Genomic DNA, 14,387 nt, shown 5'->3' on the forward strand with positions numbered 1-14,387 from the left:
GCTTCTATATTCAGTAAGATTTTTTTTGTTTCTCTACACGAGAAGGACTTATTTTAAGATTTATATGAATGTTCAAGTACTGTCTTGTTTTTTCCACCCTTCCCCCTTATTTAGGAATGTGTTTCCAGAAGGTCTCCCTCCATCCTATGTGTTTGTTTCCACTCAAAGATTTAAAGTAAAAAAGACATGGGATTTGTGGAGAATCCTGAGTCTAGATAAGAGACCACAGATAGCAGTCACTGTTAATGGAGAAGAGAAAACATTATCATTCACTACAACAAGTTTAATAAATGGCACACAAGTTATTACATTTGCTACACCTCATGTAAAGGTAAGGAGGATGTCACTATCATGCTGGAATACTTCTTTAAATACATATTATTCAGCTATTCCCCTCTTTGAGCAAACCAGTTTTATTGTTTTCTAGTACAATCTGAAGGTTGTCTTTCAGTCTTTCTTCAGTAATTTCCAGTGGAGTATTCCACTCTCGTAAGAAAGATTGTCTTAGCTGCAGGTGAGACAGAGGAATGAGATTGAATGACCCTGTTCTTGCATTTGTATCAGGAATATGTGCAGCCCAGAGATTGCCCTTCCTGCCACAGGGAGTATTATTTAAGTGAACAGAGAGAGCTATCTCAGCAGATAAAAAGACTGGGAAAGATTTGATGCTGGAGCACTTCATGGCCAAGTGGGTTCAACTTTTCTGGGAAGTGGAGGCCGGCATTCAAATCCCTGCTCCAAATCAGGCTGAAGGGATTTTAAATATAAATCCTCAGTGAAGGAAGGACTTCTATCCAAGGAATAGGTCTTAGCTACTAAGCTTTTTCTAGGTAGAGGCATTTTATTCTTCTGTTTCTGGATGGAGAATTTTTGCTTTTTCTTTCCAAATTTCCTCTACCTTTTAATAATTATTAGTAGGTGAAATAATTTTTTATTATTTTAAGAAGCTCTGTTAAACTTGAGTTACTGGAAACTGTTCAAAAATTCAGTTTCAAGTCAATACTCTATTTGTATTTATCTATTTCTTGGAGATGCACAAACAGATCAATCTTATTCATGCAGTCCCAGGTATCAATAAACTTCACCATGATAACAGAACTTCTGTGTTTTGTTTGGTTGTTTTTGTTTCACCATGCCTGCCTTGCTATTATGGAGAACAATAATTTCATGACTTTTTAGACTTGTGTGTCTCTAAACACAGTATAAATGTAAATATACTCTTAATGAACATTTTTTTAAATAAAGCTTTATGATAATTTATCACCTATCAATTTATCACAAGTACCATTTTTTTTTCACCATGATTGATGATCTGAAGTGTTTGAGACATTACACCAGTGCAGATAAATGGCTGCATATTTTTAACAAATACAGGTTTGAGCTTGTTCATGGTCATAGACTAAAAAAAAGAAATCTATGTGAGTTATAAAATAATTCTGAAATATGGATTAATTATTACCAATTGTAATATTTTCAATTACAATATTATTTGGCAATACTTTATTTGCCTATATAGTTTAGAATTATTTGTATGTAAAACCTGCAGCCTCGATCATCTCAACCATTAACAGCAGTTTGGTTGTTGAAGAGCAGATTTATGGTTATTTAAATTGAAGGCATTTTGTTTTAAACAATGCTGTTTTCTTCATTTTTCTCAGACATTGTTTGATGAAGGCTGGCATCAAATTCGTCTCTTAGTAACAGAAGACTTTGTAACTTTGTATATAGATGGCCAAGAAATTGAAACAAAGCCATTGCATCCTGTTTTAGGTATTTACATCAGTGGCCTAACCCAAATAGGAAAGTATTCTGGAAAGGAGGAAACGGTACAGGTAGGCATATGCTAAAACTACAGTAATTCAGTAATTCTGTTGTAGGTTAACATTACATTGGTGACTTCTGTTTTCTTGAGCTCAGTCTTATTACTTAGAGTAGACTGAAATTTAGTGTAAAAAATTTAATACTTAAGAGAGAATAAAAATGGTCAGGAGGACTTAGCACAAGTGATCTATCCTGTGACATGGATGCTTAACTGGTCTCACTGATTCCAAGGACAAAATTGATGTAATGTGGCTGCCTGAATTTGGGAAACACTGTCTCAAAGTAAGGAATTTCCTCTGCTTGATATTTGCATATGCTGTCCTTCCATTAGTCTATGTGTGGGTGATGCTGGTAAAAGAGGAAAATTTTGGTCAAGTTTCATTCTCCTTGCTTTGTGGTCACAATAGTTTATGCTAGAAAAACTAAACAGTGGTTTCATTTTGTTTTGGAATGTAGCAACAAAGCAGAATGGCAAAAACTTTCATTTACCTGATGCCAGTGTTTTTATTCACTGCTTTTTAAAGATTTATACTGTATACTAAACACTAAGCATAAGGGATGCCTTCAGATGCTTCACCAGAATTTACTAATCCTACATCTAATCTGAACAAGTCTGTTTAGAAGCATCTTTGCAGGTCTGTTAAGATAATGAGGTTGGGCTTGCCTGTGTTATTAACTTGTTTCCTCAATGATATTGGCAGCCACTGTAGTTTGTGCTGCATGTGTTTGGATTAATTCCCGGGGAATATGGATGGTGATTTCTGTTATTTAAAAAAAAATCTTGCATTGATTATTTTATTTAAATAATTCTGTTACAGTATGTTTTATTGGTTGTGCATATTAATCATTGTGAGTAGCCTAAAAATATTCCTGCATTTTATTGATTTTTAACTGTAATAATAATTGATTTTTAACTGTAGTGAATGCACAGACCTCTAAAGAGTTTTTTATGTTTTGAATTACAGTTTGATATACAAAAACTGCGAATCTACTGTGACCCAGAGCAAAATAATCGAGAAACAGTCTGTGAGATCCCAGGATTTGTGAGTATGATAGATGAACTTTTGAGGACTACTTGGCATTCTTTTACAAATCACTGTTTAAAGCTGACTTAATGAAGTTTTAAAATAGATTAAACTACATTGATTCAGCTGGTGCAAACACATGCTTGTTACCTATGCAATATCAAGTGACACGGACCTTCTCTGTTTCAGCCTTATTTTCTCACAAAGTTTTTTACAAGTTGTTTTAATTTAGGTATTTAATGGTGCATTTTTGATATATATGAGTATAGAAGAATCTCAGAATCCTCTCTTAAAATTTTAGATTTTAAACATTATAGAATAATGAAACTTCTAGGTTTTTTCAGTGTAAAATTCTTATTAAATATGACTTTTGAACGTTTTTGATATACTCCTTGCTACTTGTCAGGTCATTTAATCTGTGAAATTTTGGTACATAATCAGCATACCTGTATTTCTAAATCGCCTTCTCCCATTAGAAATATCTATGCTGAGGTTTGTGATAAATATCCCATTATCTGAAATGTTGCCATGATTTCAAGAAGCATGTTAAGTACAAGACAGAAATAAAATCAAGACTTTATGATTCATGTACACAATTAGCAGGTTTATGGGGACCCTTTGGCCCTTTCTTGGTTCTCTTACAGTTAATTATGCACTGCAATGTAAGACATATACAAACAGATTTGGAAACCAGTCATGACTGACAGAGCCAGATTTAATCATTCAGTTTCCATCTCAAAGCATAAGCAAGAGACTGATTTAAACATACAGATTCAAAATAATCTCCTTTGCTTGGTGGCTAAAACAAACTGAGCTAAAGATTATCAGCTGCCAGTGTCTTGCTATGTAGACCCACATTCCTCATGTTGTGATTAGATTTAGTATCATTTGGCTGGTTTGACAATAGAACCATTGAATCTCCAGCATGCAGATTTTCTTTTTTGTCAGACTGGCACGTATTGCCAGCTAGTCTGTTTTTCTTCTTTTTCTTTGGGACTAGTGTGCCTGTTGCATCCTTATCAGGGCTTTTTCAACTTTCAATCAAGCAGCAAGTAGGTGAATGTATTATTAGCTGCTCTGAACTCTGTGTGTCAAGAACTAACAGGTGCAGAAATACTTTTGTAAAATTAACTTTGAATCTTGAAGAAAAGAAAGTATTTATTTAACTATTATTTAGGTGCACCACATATCTTTTTGCTCTTTACAAGTTCAAAGTAGGATACGAAAAGTAATCAAATGAAAAATATTTTGCATAAAGAAAGCAAACACTAAAAAGTCTTTCATAGCTTATGTTCTCTGCAATTTATCAAGGAGTTGAAGCCAAAAGATTGTTTTTAGCCATTTAAGTTTCACTGTCTGTTTTTGTAAATTAAATTTGGACTTTGCCCATGAAATTCTGGACTCCTTCAGAAAATAAAAATGTTGGATGATCTTCAAGGAGGAATATGTGGTTTGTGGTTGTATTCTGTCAGAGTGTGGTTGTGTCAGAGTTCCTGAAATAAGCAGAGACTTTAGGTACTAATTACAGACCAAATTAATTCCCTTTCCCAGAGATACCTAGCTGCATAGTAATTTTAAGCTCCTTCTATGATCTGTGGAAAATGAAAACTTTCTCTTGGGTTTGCTCAAGCTGAAAATTGAATACAGAGGAAGCTTTCTGTGTCCACAGAATGTGTATGGAATCTGCAGGGACTATGTGCATTAGAATACTCCTGTGGACAGTGTGGCTAATGGTGGCTACTAAACTATTAAGACAAAAAATTTCATGGTTCCTCTGCTGAAGTATTTGAGTTTGGATTGTTCTGTGGTGTTGTAGATACTGGAACAAAAATAAATTGATAGCAGAGTCTAATGCAAGTCACAGGAAAGGGGGGAAAAGCCAGCCTTGCCTCTGTGCTGCTCTGTGTTTTCCCAAATGCTGGATTCAGGCAGAGAGCAGAGATTTCAGAAATATTTTGGTACATTCTCTGACATGAATGAACAAGCAGAGCATATTTTTGATGAGAAGTTACTTCTCGTAAAAGGTTGGAACCGAATCTAAACATTTAGTGTGTAAATACTGTCATGCTTTAGTATTAATTCTGTCATTATCATTTAAAAATTGCTACTGATAACTCCCATTGACAGACCCTTAAACGCAGTTAACTAAATTAATTTTATATGCATTGATAGCAGCTGCACATAAGTCTCAAAGATTAAAAAATTTAATTATAATTTCTTGACAGTTGCAGCTCAGAAGTTATGATTGGTTTTGATAGTGTTTCCAAATGAATGGATTTTCTTTTTAGAAATATTGCTGTACTCTTAAACTGTGTTTCTTCTTGTTTCAGAATGGAGAGGTAGGCTCCATCCTAAACTACTCAAACTCAGTTTAAGGTAGTATTTGACTTTTTATAAGCTTCTTAATATTCTAGGTAATATACACTTTGTTCTCAAAAGGGGACAGAGATTTGCTAAGCTTAAGAGTGCTGGACTTCCCTTGCTTGAACTCTAGTCAGCAGACAAATTAAAAATAATTTTTCTGAAAAAACATGTTCATTAGAATAAATGGTCTGATGTTTTCCCCCAGTTCAATTCAATTGCTGCTATTTGCAGGGGGGTGGAGGATATGCACAAGGGATAAAGCAGCTGTTACCTGCATTGTGCTTATGGGAACTCCCTGAACAAGAGCTTATCTGAAGACTTAATATGACAACTTCCCTAACCTTACTTGTAACTCCCAACTTGTGCCATTGCAAAGGAAACATGGGTTTGTGTTTTGGTCTATCATTTGACCCTGAGAAAGAATTCCAGTCAAGAAATATCTTAAAAGGTGTCATTATTCTAGAAAATATGAGTAAAATGTTATGGAAAGTTTTAGATAATAAATGAAAATATTTTTTTAGCTTGGATTCTTAAATTTTTGCCTTTCCATAGGTCTAAAAACTTGCTGGGTTAGGTTTGATGGGTGAAAAAGAATTTCCTGAATCTAACTTCAACATATATATTTAATACAGATGTACCTATAATAGATATGATTTAGTAGCTTTCCCCTTGCCTGCCTGAGTAAAGCACTGAGGCTTCATGTGGGGCTTAATGGTGAGAAGTAAATATCACAAAAAAAAAAAAATCCAGAGGGTTATGTGATCTGCCAAGGTTTAGTGTTTAGTGCAGCAGGGAGCATGGTTTGGAGGAGGTCTCCTAATGGTCTTTGCAGGATGGGCACTCTTGGGACCAGGACTAGTGACTTCTAGGAATCAGTGGTAGCCCCTGTGTCCTGCCTCCCCTCAAAGCAGCTTCAAAGTTGGAGCACATGCCTAGGACGTAGGAGACTTGGGGTTTATCTTCTTTTCAGGCTTGCTGTGCAGGAGAGCATGCCAATGGTTGGGATCATTATGCTATACATATTACATATTACATATTACATCATTTTACACCTTTTAAAATTAAATTGCTATATTTGAGAATTGGTCACACTTTAAATTATGAATATAGATTAGCTAGGAGAAGCATCTTTCATGTTGCAAGATTTAAAATTTTCAAACTATATGCAAAATATTTGAGCAAAAACAAAGTTGCAGGTACCAGCCCAATATCGGTACTTACTTTTTAAATTTTTATTCTGAATAAAATGATTTCGTGCATGAAAAGTAATTGGAGGGCAATATTCAGATATGCAGAAGTTCCAGCTGAACAAGGGAGTGAATGCCAAGACCTAAGTGAAAGGCAGGCTAAGGAAGTCAGCTTCACACAGTGTTCCAATATGTTTTTTGGCTGCCTTTGGAGTATGTGCTGATGGCTGTTTTCACTCTTGGTAGTGCATGAATGGTCCCAGTGATGTAGGCTCAACACCTGCCCCCTGCATATGCCCACCAGGAAAGCAAGGACCTCCAGGCCCCAAAGTAAGTCTCTCTTCTATCTTGTTGAGTATATATGACTTGTTCCCTGCTACTCTTCAGCAAATGATGCTGCACTGTTAATTGTTTAAGTATGAAATGGTTTTCTAATAAAATCTTTTAATGGAGAGAGGGTTTCTTCCTTCTTTGTAAAAGAATGAACTAGATGCTTACTGGGAGAGTTGCACATTAGCTGTGCTGATGACCTCCTTTCTGTGTTGATGAAGAACTAAACTGAGAACTACCCTTGAGCTGCAGGCAAACTCAAATCCCCAGTATTTGCTTTATTATCTTTCTCAATGACTGTGCTAAGCAGTGTTTACAGAATTATTTATAAGTGCAGACAAGAAAACCCCAAATCACTTGTCTTTCATTAAACAAATGAATAAACACCTTCTCTGCTGTCATCATAAAAGAGGTTACAGTATGCTGTAGCTACCTCAAATCAAAGGGTTTCTTGATACAGTGGAAAAGATTTCTGATCAGGGAATTGAAATCTGCAACACAGAAATCATCATTATTGTTTCATGTAATAGAATTTTTGTTGTCTTTTACCTTTTTTTTTTCTTTAGAGAAAAAAAGAGGGAGAGAGAATGAAGTATTTATAATTTCAAAAGAATTGAAACTTACTTCCTGTAAAGTTTGAAGGAATATGACATTTCAGAACTCAGATGACCTATACCAATTGCCTTATGTGCAATTTTTCATCGACAATGCACTATAGTATTTGTTTGGGGATAATTGAATAATGCAAGTAACAAGATGGTGCGTAACACAAAAGGCTGCAGAAAGTGAAAAGAAAGCCAATTTATGGTTGAATAGGTTGTCTCATTTATAATATATATTTATTAACATTTGAATACTGGACTCTAGAACCATATGAATTTAAACTTAATTTTTGTGTTTGTGATATTAATGGAGTACAATAACTTGAATTAAATCAAAGTGATTTCAAAATGCAAGTAACTGATGTTTTAAGCTTTTCAAGTTAAAAGCAAAAAAATTTACAGCTAAATGGTATATTTGAAAGCAAATTTATTTTTGCTCAAATCCCAAACCTGGACTTCTTAATTTGGACAACAATAATTCTGGGTAGTTTATTACTAATTTAGCAAATGATCTCTGTTATGCTCTTCAAAAAAGACATTATTTTATATTATCTTTCACTTAGTTCAGCATTACACTTCTGTGGTTTATATGTGAAATTATGTTTTTTCACAGTCACATTGAAAGCTAGTTTCCTGTTTCCTTTCTAATGTCCTCCCTATTTATAACAATTCTGCAGTTGTAACTGACCCACAGGTCTGTTGATGATTCAGGCTGAAGAAGTAAGTACCTGCTTAACATCCCTGCAGAAGTAAAATGGTTTAGAGGTCAAGTCTTATTGGATTTTGCAGAGTTCAAATCAAAGCTGTTAGTAAAACAGAGAAAGTCAATACTCTAGGAGGATATATTGAGTAGGATGTTAAGTTCCTGCTTTCTCACCATAAACATGAAGCCTTGGCAAGAAACTTTTCTTTTACTTTAATCTGATTGTAACAGTAATTATCAAAATAATTGCAAAGGTCTTTTAAGAGGAAATCTAAAAAATATCTTTTTTGACAGCAATTGGTGTGTGGAGAGGAGTTTATTATTTTGCAGGTTTTAATCCTGGCTCTTGCCTTTTTAGTGGTTTTATCTTAAGAATTAGGCTCTTGCTAATTTAGCAAGTGCTAAATTCTATTTAGCACTCGCTAAAGCAAGTGAGAGGTTTCTTCAGAAAAGAACTACTTAATCAATGAAGTTTTTTTTAAAGTTTGTTTCATCTAATTGATAAAAAGTGTTTCTATTTCTGTTCATTAAAGTGCTAAAAGACTAGATAACTTTTAAGTTGATGGGTCGAACTTGTGCTGTAACCAAGTGTGGATTCACTTGTCCAAGTGCTGCATAAGAAGTTGGGGAGAAGTTGGGGAGAATTTTCCCCCCTCAAAACCATTTATTTTTCACTGTAGGAATTGCTCCTCAATAGTAGGTCTCTGGACTTGTAGAGACTGTTTTGTGGAATGTGTTAGGGCTAAGGTTGCTTTGTGCTAATTTTAAAATAGTTGTACAATTTTAAAATTATTATATATTTTGTGTGTTCACACATTGCTTCTCCATAGGGTGACCCTGGGCAGCCTGGGAATCATGGTTATCCTGGTCTGCCTGGTCCAGATGGTAAGCCTGTGAGTACTAAAAACTTAGTCATATATTGTAAATGTAAAACTAACAGGAGAAAAAACATAGAACACTGATGCCATGTTTTTGAAATTTAGATAATTTTGTCGCCATTCTCTGAAACTGTATGTAACTGTTGTATGAATATGTCAATCATATTATTTCTGTTGCAAGGTAAAGTACTGTAAATATTAGAGTTGGGTACTGTTGTAGAGCAGAGAACAGGCTATGAGTGCTTCTGTTGATCTTTGCATTACTTTGCAGCAGTTATGTTACTACCTTCAGTCTTTACTCCTTAAGAATTTGTTCACTAGAAAGTACTTCAGGTTGCTAAAAATCCTATCTATTTTTTTTAGGGCTTGCTCCTTGGTTCATAGAATTTCTTTGTTGGCTGCCTCAAGTAGTTTATCAAAATCTGTAGATATGCGTGTAAAATTAAAAAAAAAATAGATCTTCTTTAGTTCCAAACTGGTTCATTTAACTGTGGTGATTCCATTTGTAAGCAGAGTTAGTTTAACAGGAAGAAAATAGATGCTAAAACTAAAAAATGCAACCGTTTCTAAAAATTGAAAATTTCCCTCTTTTAAGATATGGGACTTGTTATATTGAAACCTGAGCATAGTAATCCTGATGGTCCAGATGAGCAGTGCATACATGAATTTTTCATCAGTCCCACAAGCAAATATCCTCATTTTACCTGTGATATAAAATGTTTTTATACTTTTGCTCTCAAATAGCTTTTGATAGCTATTAAATTCAGAGGTTTTTTGAACCAGAGTTAGAGAACACAATCTTAATTGAAACTATCAGTGCTTTAAAATACTGCATTTTGATTTTAGACAATCCTGAAAATACAGGTTTTCAAGTATTCTAAGATGGGGAAATCTATTTAATCAGAACAACTTTTCAATTGATATTTGGTGGTGCTTAAGCTTATGAAGAGCAGTTCTGATCTCCTGTAAAAGACAAGTATACAAACTGTCTGAGCATGGAGTTGCATGGGGGAAGGTGTCCATCACATTTGACCATGCTGATTTCTGGAAATAGATTTGCAGTATTGATAAGCATAGCAGAACTGCCTTTAATTCAGCTAAGTCTGATATTTTGAAAAGTAAAGGGATATCATGTAAGCTTTAATGAAGGCAGAATGGACTGGATATTGGTAGGGAAATGTAAGCTCTTCTCTTCTCTTCTCTTCTCTTCTCTTCTCTTCTCTTCTCTTCTCTTCTCTTCTCTTCTCCTTCTCTTCTCCTTCTCCTTCTCCTTCTCCTTCTCCTTCTCCTTCTCCTTCTCCTTCTCCTTCTCCTTCTCCTTCTCCTTCTCCTTCTCCTTCTCCTTCTCCTTCTCCTTCTCCTTCTCCTTCTCCTTCTCCTCTCCTTCTCCTTCTCCTTCTCCTTCTCCTTCTCCTTCTCCTTCTCCTTCTCCTTCTCCTTCTCCTTCTCCTTCTCCTTCTCCTTCTCTTCTCCTTCTCTTGTCCTCTTTTAACAAATAGATTAAGACTTCATTTCTGAAGCATCCAGACAGGTACAACCGTGTTGCTTTAGAAACAATTTGTTAGGACTCTTTCATACTTTAATAAACAGATTTCCACTTCAAGGCTATTTATCCTCCCATAAGCACTGGAATTTGTGACAGCACAAATAGTGAAAGAGAATAAATTGATACTGTAGACCTACTGTAACTTTGTAATCTGGCAGTTATAGCTTATTTTTTCCTGCAAATGAGTCATAATGTGCATAGATGGGCATTCTCTGAACATAAAAATGATTACCAGAGTATCTCAAAATGAAAATCAAAAAACTCCAGTACAGGAGAAATTGTATCACTTTGCTAAAGAACTTTCATTATTTTAAATGCTTGCAGCTAAATCCTATAGCTTTATTAACTGAAGAATGTTTCTGAAATATCAGTTGTAGTTTTTGTGCTTGTTCTTTATAAGGACATAATTGCAAACCAAATTAGATCATCTGTACCTTTGGCCAGTACATTATTTTTCCTTACAGTAGATTCTTGGGTGCATTCCAGGTGACCTTTTAGCTGTAATGGTGAGAGACCCTTTAGATCCACTGTGCAGGAAAACAGATTCCTCTCTCTGTCTTTTTCTTTCTATTTTACTTTTGCATTTGTTAATACAACTAGCACATTTTCTGTGCTGTCAGTGGTTTTTTTGTTTGGGGAAACTCTGTTCGTCTGACTCTTTTTAGGTTTATGTCTCGGGGATCTCTGAGAAACAAGCTTTTAATTCAGACAGCACCATAGGCTTACAGGTAGTTATGTAGTCAGTCTTGTTTAATCAAATGGCTTTTGCATGAAAAGCTTTTCCTGCAAAGTCAGTCTCTGCTGTTCCCAAAGACATTTTTATGTTCTTCTCTAAAGTCTTTCCAGTTTGCCTATCTGTTATTAATTTTCTTGGAACAGTATAACTGGTCAACAAAATGTTTCTTCCTCTGAGAAAGGATTTAGGCATGCATTTATATTACTATATGAAACTGATTTTAGAGTAAAACATCTAATAAAATTTAGTTTGTTGTTTGTGGGCTGGCTAGATTGTTCTAATACTTAATGCTAGTTTTAGTCCAGAAAAACTGAACACAATTCCTATCAATATCTTCAATCTTACCAGCACATAATTATTTACCTGGTGTTATCCAGTAAAATTTCACTCTAATATTTAGGGAAGTGAAAATAAACATGAATTATTTTCAAAAATTTCTTAAATGTTATTTTTATTAGTTTTGTTTAGAGTATCTTTGTTTTTTCCCTTTAATTGCCACCTCTGTTTAAATTCTGATACATACAGAAAAAATCAATTAAAGGAGCTATAAAAAAGCCTGAAAGTGAGAAGCATAAGTAATGAAAATACATTTTTTCAATAAAAATATAATTTAGAACCTGAAATTAATAAACTGGCTAGTCAAGGGAAAAACACTGATAAATCAGTGTTAGGATAAAAACAATATTTGAATCTCAAATGGAACTCATTTTCATTAACATTATTAATCAGAAAGAAGCAGTTGGAGTGATTGCTGGCCCTGGAAGCACTCAGCTGCCTAACTTTGTGGTCACAAAGCCATTTTTTATTCCAAAGGACACTTTGTATGTACTGGGGAAAAACTCAATTTAAGGGAAAAAGAAATTATCAGAATCTATGCAGTGATCACTTGTGGTTAATAGAGGTAATAGGTTATCAGTCTGCTGCAGAAAATTTAAAAATCCATCCATTTGTCAATTTTGAACTATGAACCATGCAGCTGGCAAATCTGAACAATTTTTGAGTATTCCATCTAGTTTCACTCATGAAAGTTTGGAACAATTTGCCTTGTCTTTACAATATGTACAAGAAAATAAAATAAGAAGTAAGAAAAAATAAGCAGTTTACAAAAAAAAATATGGTGAGACTGACTTTACTGATACAAACAGATCTGGAGTTCATAAGGTATCAAAAGCTTCACATAATAAGTAATTTCTGATCATTCCAATATGTGTTTTTAAAGATTATAGAACATTATTACAGCTGTATTACCTAGCCCTGGTGACCAATTGAAGGCCAAATCTTTTATGATGTACTTACTATAAGAGCAATGATAAGCTATTTCAACAATACTTTTGGAATAAAAATGGGTAATAGTTTCACATACACATAGAATTCCCTGTGCTACTGGATGGCTTGCCTGGGATTTAAGTTGTTCTAAACTCTGTAGCTACTTTTCTCAGAAAACTTTCATAGGCAGAGTTGATAATTCAGCTGTGAAATGCTGCTCTCAATTCCAGGAAAATACATATTCCTCAGTAATACTCTGGCCTTTTTATTGTTAGAGGAAATCTTTCTGCTCTGTTCTGATACAGACATGTAATGCCTTTCCTGAGACCTGCAAGTCTGCAATCAGGGTGCTGCAGAGACAGCTGTAGAGTTCAGACAAAAGACCACACCACTACCTGCAGTAGCTGCCAAAGGCAGAGCATATGATAACGATGAGCATCTAAACAGTGTGCAGGAAGTTAGATTCCCGTGGTACATCATCCTATCTCCCAATAGCCTGAAGCTTGGGAACTTTTAAAGCTGTACTTACAACCTTTTATTGAATGATCTTGATGGATCTTTTTTCCTCTGTACTATTTGAGAACATTGTGTTTAAGTAAAATATTCTGCTAGGGGCTCTGAATTATGAAGGCCTTGGCAGATGATGGAGTAGCTAATAGAGGAAAGTGTAATGAAATGCAGAAATAATAAACATGGATACATGTCTGCATAGTTACAGTAATTTCTGTTAAGATGTAATGTATTTTATGAAAAGAGTTTGAAGACTTGTCTTGTAATACTTTAGATGTGCTTTAAAGTTTTTCTGCACGAAACTACCACAAGAGGTCTGCAGACCTTTCAGGGTGTTTCCTTAGTGCCAAGTTAAATTTTCCTTTTGCAGTTGAATTCCATTATGCTTAGTTACATGACCCTAAATACTTCTTTTTACTTAGTGTTTACAGTCCTTGAATATCTTTAGACCATTACTGTTGATCACTGGTTCCTTCCTAGCCAAACTGAGCTTGGTTACTTCTCCCTTTGTCTTTCTCAAGCAGTCCTGTGTTCATGCCTTTGTTGTTGATGTTATCCATTGACTCCAAAAGCTTTTCATTATGGGAGTGTGCAGTGCAGTTCTCATTGCCTTACCACACATCCTCTATTTTTATTTTTATTTTATCCTCATCAGACGAGATATGCCTAAGAATGTTGTCTGGGCTGTTGTCCTTTAGGTGTGCAAATGCATTAAAGATATACTGAGGTTTCCTCTGCTGTTGTACCCAGAAGTGTGTTCAGTGTTTTTCCTTAAAATTATTTGCAAATTATTGCCATTTTTTAAATTCCAAAGTTTTATTTGATTTTTTCAAATACCCAGCAATCTGGGACAAAACTAATCTCAATGTCCTGCTGTTTACCACTTTCCTTTTAAGGATTTTCAGGCACTAGAAAATGATCAGTACTGTTCTTACAACAGTAAACTGAGAGGTAAATTTTGTGTAATCCTGATTTCAGATGAACTGATGTAAAATAATAAATGAGACCATAAAGTGCTGTCGAGTAGTGCTGACTGACAACATTGAGGAAACATTGTAGGTTGGATTCACTTTAAGGCACATGCATTTAGGATTTCAATGGGTACGGAGGCACAGGGTGTCTGAATTCTCATAATAGTCAACTATTTAACTAATATACCAGAAAAAGTATGGGATTTCTTTGCTGCAAGGTATTTTGTCTTGTCCACACTGCAAGACAATTATTGCCTCCCAAATATTTTGTGCCACTGTCTTCTAACACTGGGTGGGTGTCTTAGGAGTCTCAAATAGCAGGAGCTGCCTATATTTAGGTAATTGGATTCTAGACTTAATATCAAATTCAGAATTAAATCTAACACTTCTCATGCTGTTTGTGTGTCCTTTGAGAAGTTAATGAGGGAAGAACAAGCTCAGATAAAAA

General features: G+C 34.8%; 1 protein-coding gene across 1 annotated transcript in view; it reads left to right on the plus strand.

Moving 5' to 3' along the window:
• COL21A1 (collagen type XXI alpha 1 chain) overlaps positions 1-14,387 on the plus strand; it is a 124,559-nt gene that overhangs the window by 64,322 nt on the left and 45,850 nt on the right. Inside the window, exons 5-10 of the mRNA XM_053938247.1 lie at positions 115-331; positions 1,659-1,832; positions 2,787-2,864; positions 5,177-5,185; positions 6,644-6,727; positions 8,863-8,925. Coding sequence (XP_053794222.1) covers positions 115-331; positions 1,659-1,832; positions 2,787-2,864; positions 5,177-5,185; positions 6,644-6,727; positions 8,863-8,925 — 625 coding nt within the window. The remainder of the gene's footprint in view (positions 1-114; positions 332-1,658; positions 1,833-2,786; positions 2,865-5,176; positions 5,186-6,643; positions 6,728-8,862; positions 8,926-14,387) is intronic.

This window comes from Vidua chalybeata, chromosome 3 (assembly GCF_026979565.1).
Source record: "Vidua chalybeata isolate OUT-0048 chromosome 3, bVidCha1 merged haplotype, whole genome shotgun sequence".
NCBI classification, from domain to species: domain Eukaryota; kingdom Metazoa; phylum Chordata; class Aves; order Passeriformes; family Viduidae; genus Vidua; species Vidua chalybeata.